The following is a 14754-nucleotide window of genomic DNA, read 5'->3' on the forward strand; positions in this document are numbered from 1 at the left end:
TAGTTGAAAGTCACCCTCTTTAATGTGCAAGTATTAAGGAACAGTTTATGACCTACAATTTCTGTTAAGAGGCAGAAAATCAATTCATATAGGTAAAACAAAAGTAATCAATTCATGACCTTTTCTGGTATCTGAGCTGGTTTAATCAAATTTTCAAATCAATCATTTGTACGGGTGGTTAGAAGTAGCTTCAGCAAATATCATCCAACAGAAATCATTTGTAAAATCACAGATATGACTAAATATCTTCATAAAGTAGATAACAAATCTGCAATTGGCACATGGTCTAGTTTCACATGGTGTAAACCCCCACTGTACGCTTAAGAAAACATGGTTCAAACAGTGGAAAAAAAGGAGAGTAACGATTGAAAAAACCTAAATACAAACTAAGCTGAATAAAATATTTCATGTCTTTAATTGTCAGAACAAACAAGTCACCCCTTCTTAACACTGATAAATGTATGGTTTAGCAAATTTCTGCTTCATAGCTGATAGAAGAAAAGCTTGTGGAAAAAGACACCCATCCAAGTGTAAAGAGCAAAAAGTGACCCCTTCTAAAAGAGACTCCTTCAGGGGGAAGCTACTCATCCCCGGTAATTCACATCAGAAGAGTAAGATCTGTAAGATAGACCTTAAATAAAGTGCAGACAAGGGGAGCTTGAAGGCCTAAACTAACGCCAGTGTCTGCGACACCAGACATTATCTAACATTCAACAAACGACAGGTTTCCCCCAACAGTTTCCTCTGTGGATGAAGAGACAGCTTTGCAAAACACTCAAAAGAGTGAGTAGTGGTAAAGACTAAAGAGGCATTTTGTGCGATCTCAAGCGCGCAACGACTCCAGGGCGGAAATAAAAACGGCGTCTTCATCGGAGCAAGCATTTAAAAACAGTATACAGTAAACTGCACGATTCGTGTGTTTATTTAACACAAGTGAAAAAGTGCGTGTGAAGTTTCACCTCACCTGAATCCTTGATTCCAATCTCTGCACATATTCACTGCCAACTCAACTGGGTGGACAGAAAACCCATTGATTGTACTTTAAAGGCAAAAACAACAACAACAACAACAACTAATTTATAACCCAGCCACTTGGCAGTGAAATGTGAATATAGGATTGAGGTGAGGGGAAAGAAACAAAACCTCCAAACATAATCGGGAAACTTTCCTAATGAGTGTGAAAAGCTTCTTTCACAACCTGAACTTGTGACTGGACTATTTTCTAAAACAAAAACAAAAAATATATATTTTTTTTAAACCCATAACCATCAAATTGCATCCAGAAAAACATCACGTTTTAGACAAGGAGCCCGTTTATGCCCCGTGTCTTGGCACTGCGAGGGAAAACAGGAAGGGGGGACAGGAAAAACTAAAAATACATCTTGAGATTCATTGGAGTACATTCTGTGTCCTCTAGGAGGAGGACCTGCCGCTAATACATAATGGTTATTTGCAACGTCTTGAGAATCACTATCTGGAGTCCAGGCCCTGTTGCCATGGTAAAATGATGTGCAGAGGATGAGGAGGAGTGGATAAGAGGAAGATGGGTGGGGGAGAAATAAGAGAAGAAAACACTGGATTCACAAACCCAGGGTCCCTGTAGAGGTGGGGATTAGGGTTTTCTTTTTTGCAGGAAACGGACAGGAAGTGATGTTGTCGCTCAATACTGACTGCAAGACTAGAGTCCCCCCCTCACTTATCCATTCTCCTTCAGATCCTTCTCCCTTAACCACCCCCAGAAGCAGTCCTCGGGTAAGATCTTGGCACTTTTAAGAGTTATAAGAAATCTAAATGTTTTCAGGGACGTGGGACTCCTGTCCAACCATCTCACTGTCCTGTGCTCTCATTGGTCCTCAAGGCTCCGATCACGCTCTGAATGTTTTCCTCAGGAACCTGTGTGGAGCAAAACGGCTGGTGTAAAACATTGCTTTCTGAATATTAGGAAATGGAAAAGCGTTTATGTGAATGCTGAAACTCACCAGAGCGTGATCGAACTTGAAGGTACTGATATAATAGGCTGGAATGTCAGCGGTCGCCAGCGGTTCAGATATCTGAGCCACAATGCCACATTCATCTAGTGGAAGACAAACGACTTTCGTTAGAAATTAAACTACCGCATCCTAAAGTTTAAACCTGCGCATTTGATCCTATTTACTGAGGTATACTAGGCATAAAAGTCTGGTCATTCGTGCTGCAAATTTTCACAGGTGAAATAGTCGTTTCGATAGGAAACCACATGATCCAGAATTTGACATGAGGGGTTTAATTGGCCATACGAATTTGCTGCATGGACCAACCACCGACTGCTTGGTTTTAAAAATGATGGTTTCATACATTGCTACACAATCGACAATAGATGTACTTTTTTTGTCCACAAAATTTGGCCGAACTTTTTCTAATGTTACTTAAATTACAGCTAAATGTGTGCAGAAAGCTAGAATTTTACAATCAAGGATAGGTCTAAGCATTTGCTAACATGTTCAAGGGCCCTGTTTATACCTGGTAAAGATGCGTTTCGGTCGATTGGGTCGCAAATGGACGGCGCTAAATACAGCTCTAGACAAGGTCTACAACATTTTGAGCTTGTCCACTTTTGACCACTTCCAGAGGTAGTCGAAAACTCATTTGAACGGATGATAGTGTGTAAAAGCTCATGTAGTCAAATGTGTTTGGACAACTACAAAAGACGCCTACTGACCTAATGCATAAACATTATGGTTGCTTGCCAGATGGGATTTAAACTTTGACAGCTGGTGACCCAAGTTTGCTTTTAAGATGAAAAACTTACCAAGCACAATGTTCTCTCACCATTCGTGAGTTCTCTCTCTCTCTCTCTCTCTCACACACACACACACACACACACACACACACACACACACACACACACACACAGTTTTTGTGGCTGTGAGAAACTAAAGCTGATGCTCTGTATGTTTTCCGTTGTCTACTTTTCCATTCATATGTAAATTGTGCTAGCTTATTTTGTCCAGTACCTAAAGATCTTTAAAAAACAATATATTTACCCTCCCCAAAGATATTAGGAACAGAAGTGGTTAAAAGTGGACAAAAGAGATAAAAACAGGTGTAAACACGGATGTCTCCCTCGCCTACTTGTGATCCGATTGACCTAAAAGCATCTTAATACCAGGTCTAAACAGGGACTGGGTGTTTTTAGCACATTGCTTAGGTGTTCTAGGTGTTTCAAATCAAAAGAACCAACCCTCGAATTCTGGTTCCTAGATATTGCTTGGGTCAAAGGGATTTTCATTGTCAAAGTAAGAGCAGGGCATTTACCCAGTTTTAGCCTGAACTCACCAAACCCTAAGGGTTGTCCTCCGATGCGGACCATTTTCCAAAGCTCTCCTGATGCGCTGGTGAAAAGGACGTTGTTTGGAAACCTGACAAGAAATGAGCAACATTTGAAACCATAATGATGCTGTACATTTAATCGGAAATGGAAATCAGAAATGTATTCATGAAGCCATTAACATTTTTATTTTTGGCTGAACTAACCCTTTAAATGTGACATTTCAACAAGCAAAAGAGATTACATGAATTGGAAATAAATTGGATCAAGAAAAGTAGGTGATTAATACAAAATGTGTTACAGGTGCCTGGAGGGAATGTGTTGGGGAAAAAATGTAGTAGGTAATGTCAGCTAAACAGTAAAGTCATTTCAGAGGCGGTGGTTTTATAACCTTTTCTCCTTTGGAATAGACCTTAGGTAAGATGTCATATTGAATTTAACACTGTAAAGACTCTAAGTCTACCCTTTACTGCCTCAAAGGCATTGTTTAAAGGTTCAGATCACATCTGAACACTTTTTCTTCCAGAAAGACTTTCACCAGCTGAACATTTCCAGTGGTGTTGAACAATTCGATCTATTGAACCCCTCACAGCCTCATTTTCATTCCTGTCAATAATTAAATACGGCACTACCCAGCAAGCAATTTTGCATTTAAAAGACATCTAATAGCCGTCCAAACACACCCTCGACAGGCTAAAACAAGGCAAAATTTGGTCTGTTAGTGAAAATTGAATACGTCTAACAATAGCCCAAGAAGAGACTAGTCATTTAGAAACATGAACATGCCAAAGAAATAAAACCAATCAGTTGACTTTGCTTACATGATGGAATATTATACATAGGCAAAACCAAAAAGAACCAAAATTCAAGGTTCTTTTGGCTAGAAGGGGGTTAGTCATAGCCAGACTATGTCGGGTCTATATTTAACCGAGATTGTGACAGCTATTGCTTGCTGGGTAAGGTCTTTAACGTGCACTGATGAATCATGCACAAGACCAGGCCAGGGGTGTGAACTGAGAATGTAAATGGGGTCAAATGTGTTTTCATCTTAACTTAAATAGAGTGTTTGAGGCAGAGCTTTGTGGTCTAACCTCCGGGTCGTCTGCTCATCCATAACTAGAGAGATGTAGCCCTCGATCAGGGAGAAGGAGAAGAAACGGATGTGCCCAGAATCCTCGTTCTGCCCCCCGGTCTCTTTTGTTCTGTAATGAAGAACAGCAGGGATTCTTGTTATTACACAAGCTTCATTAGAGCTCAGCTGACACTTAAGGAATAGAAAAAAATGGGAGGAGTATAATAAAGGCAACTCTGATCTGATCTTTCCCTCGAAGGGTTGGCCTGATGCCACTGTCTGAGCAGTAAACAAGTTCAGCCACTATAAGGAAGAGCAAAATGGTACAAATGCACACTGCTCGTCTTGTTTACAGTCGTCGAGTAATGCACTCCCTACAGCGACCTGTGTGTGTTATCATCATTCTCTAATAGATCTGGCAGATGGCTCTTGGTTATGGCCATATGTGAGCCAGGAGGAGAAGCCTGGCATGGAGCTCTTACCCGCCCGAGTAGAACATTACGTCCATGAGCAGCGTGGCCACCGAGGGCAGCGTGTCGGGGTCAAGGCTGGTAACGCAGAACATGTTACTGGGGCTGGAGAGAGGGTGAATGATTGGCCGAGGGACTGAGGAAAGGAAGAAGAGAGTTGTTTATTTTACGATAAATGTACTGTAAACATTCAGGCATTACCAATGCAGATCGACTGCTGGTGTGCCAGTCACGATGTTTCATGAAGAGTCTGATACAATTTTTAACCCACTGGTGGTCTTTGGGCATTTTAGACCGACAAATTAAACATGATTTTTTAACATGTAGATTTTTTATTCTATTACACAAAATAATTAACAAAATATGTTAAAGGGTTAGTTCACCCAAAAATGAAATCTATGTCATTATTGACTCACCCTAATGTCATTCGACACCCGTAAGACCTCCGTTCATCTTCAGACACAGTTTAAGATATTTTATATTTAGTCCGACAGCGTATCTAAGTCTATACACACTATATTGTCCATGCCCAGAAAGGGAATAAAACATCATCAAAGTAGTCCATATGTGACATCAGTTAGTTAGTTAGAATCTCTTGAAGCATCGAAAATATAGTTTGGTCCAAAAATAACAAAAACTACGACTTTATTCAGCATTGTCTACTCGCCAAAAATAATAAAAACTACGACTTTATTCAGCATTGTTTACTCGTCAAACGGTTATGAATCAGCGTATTGATTCATGATCTGGATCGCGTGTCAAACTGCCAAAATCACGTGACACGTTGATTCCGAATCATGAATCAATCCATTGAGTCACAACCGTTTGAATCTTTATTTGAGGATTGGACACAAACACGGAAGAGAAAACAATGCTGAATAAAGTCGTAGTTTTAGTGATTTTGGGACCAAAATGTATTTTCGATGCTTCAAAGTATTCTAGTCAATTAACTGATGTCACATATGGACTACTTATGTTTTTATTCCCTTCCTGGACATAGACAGTATAGTGTGCATACACTTCCATATGCCGTCGGGCTAAATATAAAATATCTTTAACTGTGTTCCAAAAATGAACGGAGGTCTTACGGGTATGGAACGACATTAGGGTGAGTCATTAATGACAAATTTCATTTTTGGGTGAACTAATTATTCAAATGAGATGGTCAAAATAATAAGAATCATATGATCCCTTTAAATGGCTGCATAACTATTTTCAAGATAGGCTGCATGACTCAACAGCCTGAAACATTGCTTGTGTAGCTATTCGGCTACCAGTTAATATAACTTCCATCCATTTGAGATTTTAATGGATGTTTATGAAAACAACAAGCTCTTTCCTTTACAATAACATGCACTAATGGATTATGCATGATAAGATCAGGAGCATATGTTCAGTTGGGTTCATGTTGACTTTAAACAGAACGTCAAACATGACAACCAAAGGCAGAAGCTGATTCCTAACCACAACACAAACACTTTCAGCAGGTGTTTCTCTATTGCACAGGTCTGACTGCTGAATGTGATGAATCTAAGGTGCTTTCACACCTATAGAGCATTTGTTTTGTTTCCGAAACAGGGACTTCATTTTTTATTACAATGTAGCATTTTCTTCTTGGTTCAGTTCGCTTTCAAAAGTCACAATGTGAGTACAGTCCTCTGCGTCATCCATCAAGGTGACAAGTTTGCTCCATGAGCTTACTGTGGCTTTATTTGTAACTGTCGAGACACACGCAAACACTATACGAATGTAGCTGTCATTCCCGGCTACATTCATGATTCGGATTGCCAATGTCACGTGATTTCAGCAGTTTGACACACGCAATCCAAATCATGAATCGATACTCTGATTCATAACCGTGTGAATCTTTATTTGAGGATTGAAAACAAACCAGAAAGAGAAGAAAATGCTGAATAAAGTGATTTTTGGATCAAAATTTTGATTGGATGCTTCAAGAGATTCTAACTAACTAACTGATGTCTCATATAGACTATTTTGATGAAGTTTTTATTCCCTTTCTGGAAATGGACAGTATAGTGTGCATAGACTTGCATACGCTCTCGGACTAAATATAAAATATCTTAAACTGTGTTCCGAAGATGAACGGAGGTCTTACGGGTGTGGGACAATACTAGGGTGAGTCATTAATGGCATAAATTTCATTTTTGGGTGAACCCAAAATCTTCCATTGTAACCTGTGGTGGTTAAGGGTTTCAGCCACAAGATGGCGCCAGAGAGTCAATGACAGCCTTAAGCATATGCTGCAATTCCTCAAATAAAGACCAGGGCCTTTATTTACCTGAACTGAACAAGGCACAGGCTTTTATTTGAAGCAGGCTTTTATTAGGAGCAGGCCTGTATTTCTGATTCCATCTGTTTGAAAAATAATTGCTTTAAATAAACCGTTTTAAATTAATAGCGAATAAAAGCGATAGCGTTCCAGTGGGCCGATATCATTTATTTTTTAAGAAACATGCAAAAATATCACCATTTACAACAATTTCAATTTCAAGCAATTTCGGTCAGAATTACTGTAGCCTAATCGGTAACCACCACTGAGACTATATTTGAGTAGCCTGGATGCCAGACGAACTTAGCCCCGCCCACAACATTTTTAGGTTGGGCGGTTCGGTCTGGCATCGATCCATAGAGGATTAATTATCCCCGAACAGAAACTGTTCGGACCAATGAAAAAAACATCAGGGCGGGCTTTAGACGATGACGGACAGATGATCAACAGTAATATAATCATGCACGTCATCAAAGGTGCTTGGATTATATTTGTTCTAATCCTAAGCGGAGAGCTTGTTTGTATGCATTCACCTTCACTGTTTCTCTCAAAAATGATGATCATGTTGGGTAAGTACTCTGTGTATCATTCAATTATTTTATTTTTTTACAACACCAGCTAAAATCTTTTATTCTAGCGTGCGTGCAGACAGGGTTGCCAAATTTTTACAACAAAATCCTCGGGGAATAGCTTCTCGGGGGGTTCTCCGGGGAAAAAAAGGGTGTTTGGGGGGTAAAATGTGTGTTATTTCGGAATGGTTGCCTTCTAAAATTGGCACTCATGGGTCTATATATATCACATAATATTCGCTTCAACCCACGAACATAAAAAAACAACCCGCGGAAAAACACGCAGACTTGGCAACACCATGGGCAACACAGTGCAGTTGAGCTCTGTTGACATTTGACAACTAGTGTATTGCGTCGCTTCATTGCTCTGATTGGTTGTAGGTCTATCCAGTTGATGTCTTTCCTGGTTCAGTTGAAACACGCCCCATAATCACAGCCCAATGGAGCAGTTTCAGACTCATATTCTGACTAGAATTGATTATGACCACGTCGGGCTAATATTTGAGACCAAATATTTATTCTGCTCTAAATTTTTATATAGGTTGTGATAGGTTTGTATAGGTTATGTGAGGTTATTTAAGCCTACTAACCTGACTCAGTGCTTTCTAATATAGACCCCTTCACGGGTGACGTCACAGGAAAATTCACAGTTCGCAGTGCGCATGTCGGGATCAGAAATTTAATTCCAACCCATTGAATTGTATGTGAACCAGAGAATTTCTCGTCAAGAAAAAAAAAGCCTACTTGCATCGCGAACGGTGAAAATCGCACCAGTTGTGGAGTCAAGTTTTTCAGGATTTCCACAGGATCTCAACCGTTAAAGAACATCGACGACATATGTGGCTGCAAGCTATAACGGGCCGGGGTGTGTTAATGATGTCATGCAGGTGGTGGAGTAATAACTGGTTTTAATGAATTAGCTTGAGATCGAATTCATGCTAGATTTTTTGCTATAAATTATAAACATGACATCTGAGTACTAATTCTCTTTTTTGTCTCCGTTATTTTGCTTTATTTCCAGATTTGTTTAAGCTTGTTAATGTACGCACATTCGCTCTTCAAAAAAAGGTGCACTGACAAACTAAAAGACATAAATGACATTTGTATGTATTCAAAATAAAATATATGATCATACTGAATGTCAGCTTGCTTTACTTTGCTCAAGATAAGATTAAGTCCACATATGTCATGCAAACAAGACAATCTGCTGCGCAGGTCGAGAGCTATCGTTGCAACCACACAAGTTTGCGATGATGTGTATGGATGTTCGTTCGAACGATGATTTCGGGAAACACAGACTCGAACTATGTTGATAACAATGAAACTAATAATGCTTTTGGATAACGATGCTTTTGTATATTCATTTAGCCTAATCTTGCACAATATAAATTGGTACGTTTATAGTCATTTTATATGTGCCTTATAAATACTTGCCCTTTGTAGTGAACCTAAGCTTCTTTACATGAATATTAATTTCTACTTTAAAAAAAACTATGATTGCGTTATTTTTCTAACCCAATTAAATTACTCCACACTTTCTATATATCGTTGCACGTGAGGGAAAAAAAAGCTTCCTTCTCCTAAAGCAGAGCAGTGCATTTTTAAGCACTTTTTATTTTAATAGCTTGTCGCTTTACATCATTTTTTATACCTAAAAACTATAATTTTGTTATTTTTCTGACCCAACTAATTACTCATCTGCGCTTCCTATAGTTTGCACACACTTTTCTTGGATATAAATGTTTTATTTTGCAGTGTTTTTTAAAAAGTCTTTCTTGTAGCCTAGTTCATATGACCACTTTACACTATTTCATCAACATAGTTTATTTTGAAGCCTATTCTGTTTTCTTGTACAAAATAAAATATTTTAAGTTGCAGAGAAAAAAGACGAGAGGCTAATATTGTGAAGATCAATATTTGTGTAGTCTGCCTGACACAGTATTCTCACAGACGTCACATCTCTCACATAGACTACAATAGCGTTTTTAAAATGGCATAAATGCATCAGTTATATTCTCAATTTAATTTACAGAGAAATCCCTGCAAAGTTTTTAGGTTAACTATAGAAAAGACTACTATAGGATTAGTGTGTGTTTCACGCGCAAGAATGGGCTGCGTGGCTTCAGGATGGTTGCGTGATGTCGGTCAGCTTTCACGACACAGCCCTACTGTACATTACGATGAACTTGAATGCACATTAAATAAAAAGCACTTAGGAGATTAGACACATTTCCCCCCAGCCTTAATTTGAGACCAGCCTTTTTACTGGTTCGTGCTGACCACGTTCGTGCTTTTATTTGAGGAATTACGGTAAGTAGTACCGGTCAAGATAACTCATAGTACCTGGATAAGGGGTGTGTTATTCAACTTTGACGGTTGTTATCTTGCGCAATTGACCAATCAGAATCAAGTACTTCACAGAACCGTGTAATAAATCAAAATATCAAACAGAAAACGACGGTGTAAGTTATCATATAGAGTCCTGATCCTTTGGAAGTGCATGCAAAGTAGATTTGCTTGCTTTTGCAGGGCATAATTGGTCAGACTTTCCTCTGCGTCATCCATCGAAATGATTGACAAGTTTGCTCCATGAGCTTATTGTGATTTTATTTGTAACTGTCGACAGACACACAGTCTTTTCGACATGTCGACGACATGAACCAAACTCTTCCAGTCTCAGTCACAACTAATGTTTGAGGATCAAAGTAGATGTTGTTCACGGCCAGCCAATGAAGAACATAGGCTGACATTACGAAAATTTGATACACACCTACAGTTTGAGTGGGAAGTTGGAATTACTGACAACTAGTTTTCAGGCAGTTCAGAAATCACTCCTTTCTTTTGGCAGACAATAACTTTATTTGTTGTGCACTTTGTTCTTTAAACCCCTATATTGTACACTATATGAAAGTCAATATCCGAAAAACCATAATGGGGCACTTTATATCTAGGACCCATTACTTGGGACTATAAAAGCACAAGATGCCTTGTGTCGACACACGCTCAGACTAATGACAGATGGTTACCTAGTTTAGGCTTGACAAAACCATTGGTGACCCCGGTACTGTTGGCTGCAACAGTTTCTCCGTTGACAACCCTCAGCAGAGTGAATTCTGAAGACAGCGTGTGCATGACCATGGGCAGATCCCTCTCTCGAACCTATGGACAGAATCACACATCAGTATTTCATTTTTATTTAATAAAAATACTACAAGGGAGTTACCAGTTTAAATTAGTTCAGGTGTTCAAGGAGGGAATAATTCATCGTAAACCATTGCAGAATGTTTGTGGTCAGTGCCAAACCCTGTTAGATAATATACACTCATGACTCACTGCGGTATCTAAAGTAGAGATGACAAATGCCAAGCAAGTTATCTGGATGTGTATTATCCCTACTTCTACAGTAGAAAGAAGTTTTTGCATTTTATTTATGGCAGAAACGTTCAGATATTTAAATTAATGAAAATAGCATTAACGTTCAACACAGCTCATCTAAACACAGACAAATAAAAAAAAAAAAACTGATTTTAGACTTCGCTTCTGCCATTTCCTTCAGCACCCAAAACCAGCTGACTTAAACCCATCACAAATGAACATTCATTTGCATTTCAAACAACACTAGCAAACCCAGAATACATTACAGTGAAAACAATATACATAAGGATGTTTTAAGCAACCATTTAAGCTGAAATTCAGAGAGTTCCAGTGATGCTGTGCGCTGCTCATTTAGTGCAGCCATCAGGGCATTTCAAGAGTTGCTATCTGTGGATATATGCTTTCCTTGGACTATTTTCCGAGCTTATAAAACATCTTCAAGGATTATATCTAACCGTTATTACCTCATTAGAAAATGAAATAGATAAACAACAGCAAACATTTTACACTGATACAACAATAGAAGTGCTGGGAAAAATACAGACACGCACAATTACATTTTGCTAGCAAAAAAAAAAATCACAAATGTTGCATTCATTTAACACGTGGCTTTAACATTTTAATCAGACTATTAGGTTTATGTTGTACATATCAGTAGCAAAAACAGTGTTGGCAAGTTTGATTTATTTCTTTAATTAAAAGAGTTCAAACTGCCTGTTTGTAGTGAATTGATTCAAAACTCTGATTTGACTATTAGTTTTGCTGTACGTCATTCCTTTTATTAAAGGGATAGTTCACTTTAAAATGACAATTCTGTCATCCTTTACTCACCCTCAAGTTGTTTCAAACCTGTATGAATGTCTTTCTTCAGCTGAACACAAGGGAAGATATTTTAAAGAATGTCAGTAACCAAAAAGTTAACTGGAGCCATTGACTGCCATAGTATTTTTTTTTCCTACTATGGAAGTCGGCTCCAGTTAACTGTTTGTTTCCTGACATTCTTCAAAAAAATCGTCCCTTGTGTTCAGCTGAAGAAAGACATTCATACAGGTTTGAAACAATTTGAGGGTGAGTAAAGGATGACAGAATTTTCATTTTAAAGTGAACTATCCCTTTAAGCAAACAATGGTTATTTAGTTTAAATGATGGTTAAGTCTTTAAAATAATAATAATACACTGAATTTAAAGTTAGCTTAACATGCAAAAACATCTGCATTCGCGTCAACCCTCAAGCATCATGGTGCTCTTGTGAAAGTGTGTTGGAGATAAATAAAGTAAATAAAGTGGTAAAATGTTTTTTTTTTTGCACAAACAAAGCAAACATTACTTCATTAAACTGAGGTTAAACCACTGGATTCGCATGGATTTCTTTATTGATGTCTTTACTAACTTTCTGAGGCTTGAAAGTGGTAGTTGCGTAGCTGTCAATGGAAGGACAAAGAGCTCTCGTATTTCATAAAAAAGATCTTCATTTGTGTTTCGAAGGCGAACGAAAGTCTTACGGCTTTGGAACAACATGAGAGTGAGTAATTAATGACAGCAAATTTTATTTTTTGCTGAAATAAAGCTTTAAAAATAATCATCAAGAGGCTGCAATATAATATCTGGTACAGGCTATTAAGCTCAGCCATACACAGCAGTGAGTCCTTCCCAGGGATGGAATTTTTAAATCCATAAACAACTCCTCTGGAAGACAATATTCTCTTTCACTACTTTTTAGCCATCCAAATAAAGACGACATCGGTGTGCTCTAGGCCCGATAGGCCAGATACAGACGGGTATTTTTTGATTTGCTCTTAAAGTAGAGTAAGAGCGAAGGACAGGGCTGAGGGTGAGAAGGAAATGGCCTCTCCAGTGGCCCAGCACAGAGGCAGGTCATCTCCTCTCTTTCTATAAAGCGCTGTGATTATTCCTCTGGCTGGGAGCAGCTGGTGTGGAACGTGAACTTTCCGGTAAATTCCAGCAAGCGGCTGCTGATCCACAGGCTTTATCCTCTTTACATAACTACCCCCAGATTACCATCGCTCCCACATTTCTTGTTATTTTCATTAACAGGCTCTGGTGACTGTGCCGCCACTGATAGACTGGGCATGTGTTCACAAACGCGCACACACAACGGAAATGTGCTGAGATGACAGTAACTAACTGTGGTCATGGTCGATGGGTTGGTTTAAGGAAAGGAGAAGTGATGACTAGCTTAGTATTTACTGTATGTACAGTTTATGTGAAAAGTTTGATCATCCAATAGCAATAACCAGACAAAGTCATCATACGCCATGTCCTTATTATGAAAATTACAAGCAACAGCTTCAACTTTAAACAGCTGATAAGATGACACATATTTAGACTACAGATCACGGTGCTTGTTTTTATATAATCTGACTCGTAATAGACTGGTTCATGTTTGTCATATACTGCAGTTATTTTTCTTATAATAAAGCATTCATGTTTTTACCCTTATACTGGTTTTAAGTTTTAGTAATAAATCAGAGAAGATTTGATGTTGTACTTCTTTAAGAATGAAACTCCGTTCATAGACTCACCCACATTAGCCATGTTTCCATCTACCTAATTTTACACAGATTTTGGGATATCGAAGAGAAAAAAATACCGGATCGAGGAAATGCCAAGATGTGCATAAATACTAAACATCTGCTTAAAAACCTTGTGCACTCAAATTATGGCCGGATATTTTTTTTATCAGATAAGATGTGCATAAACTACAATGAAAACACAAACACCTAATAAATCCTTCGATGTGCAACAAAAACTTAACTTCAACAGGTGATGTGATTGGATAACTGGACTGACCAGCGGATCAGTTTCATTGCACAGCATCTTAAATATTGTGTTATTCTCAAATGCTTGAGCCAAAGTCTGTCATCAGAATTATTTGGTATTAAAACCTTCCATAAGTGTCTCATGAATCAAGATTGTGTCCAAACGTAAGAGAACATGGCATAATTTATTGCGTTTGTGTGCATGCTCTGAAGCAAAGTCATTTATGATGTAGGGCAAAAAAGGCACAGCGGCTTCCCCGATTGCAGCAGCTTCCACTTTTATAAGCTATTATGTGCCAATTTCCTAGGAAGTGACGATTTTGTTCACTTGAACACATGGTGCTTTATTCGCAACATTTTTATGCAATATTCCAATTTTGTTAATTAAAAAAAAAATAATTGCAACACTGGAAAACATTGCTACTGACACGCTGGACCATTACCATACTCTACAGTTCAAAAGTTTGGTGTCTGCAAGATTTTTAACATTTTGGAAGAAGATTTATAGCTAATCAAGGCTACATTGATTGGAACAAAACAGTAATATTGTGAAATATTATTACAGTTTAAAATAATGGTTTTCTATTTGCATATATTGTTAATTATAATTTACTTCTGTGATGAAAAGGCTCAATTTCCAGCCTTCAGTCAAATTGGTGCTTAAGGAACTTTTTGACTATTATCATCAAGGTTGAAAAAAAACTTGTGTTGCTTAAAGGGGGTGGGGTGAAGCACTCAGTTTCAGTCAATCTCATGTCAATCTTGAGTACCTATACAGTAGTATTGCATCCTTCATATCTCCGAAAAGTCTTTAGTTTTATTATATTTATAAAAGAAATATGGACTGTACCGAGTCTTTCCGGAAAAAAATGAGCGTCTGGAGGTGTATCG

General features: G+C 38.3%; 1 protein-coding gene across 1 annotated transcript in view; it reads right to left on the bottom strand.

Moving 5' to 3' along the window:
• castor2 (cytosolic arginine sensor for mTORC1 subunit 2) overlaps positions 1-14754 on the bottom strand; it is a 29064-nt gene continuing 14310 nt past the window's right edge. The window contains exons 4-9 of the mRNA XM_067437766.1: positions 10735-10867; positions 4862-4985; positions 4399-4509; positions 3316-3398; positions 1980-2074; positions 1-1893 (exon numbers count right to left, since the gene is read on the bottom strand). Coding sequence (XP_067293867.1) covers positions 1828-1893; positions 1980-2074; positions 3316-3398; positions 4399-4509; positions 4862-4985; positions 10735-10867 — 612 coding nt within the window. The 3' untranslated portion in view covers positions 1-1827. The remainder of the gene's footprint in view (positions 1894-1979; positions 2075-3315; positions 3399-4398; positions 4510-4861; positions 4986-10734; positions 10868-14754) is intronic.

Source organism: Pseudorasbora parva, chromosome 3, assembly GCF_024679245.1.
Source record: "Pseudorasbora parva isolate DD20220531a chromosome 3, ASM2467924v1, whole genome shotgun sequence".
In the NCBI taxonomy this organism is placed as follows: domain Eukaryota; kingdom Metazoa; phylum Chordata; class Actinopteri; order Cypriniformes; family Gobionidae; genus Pseudorasbora; species Pseudorasbora parva.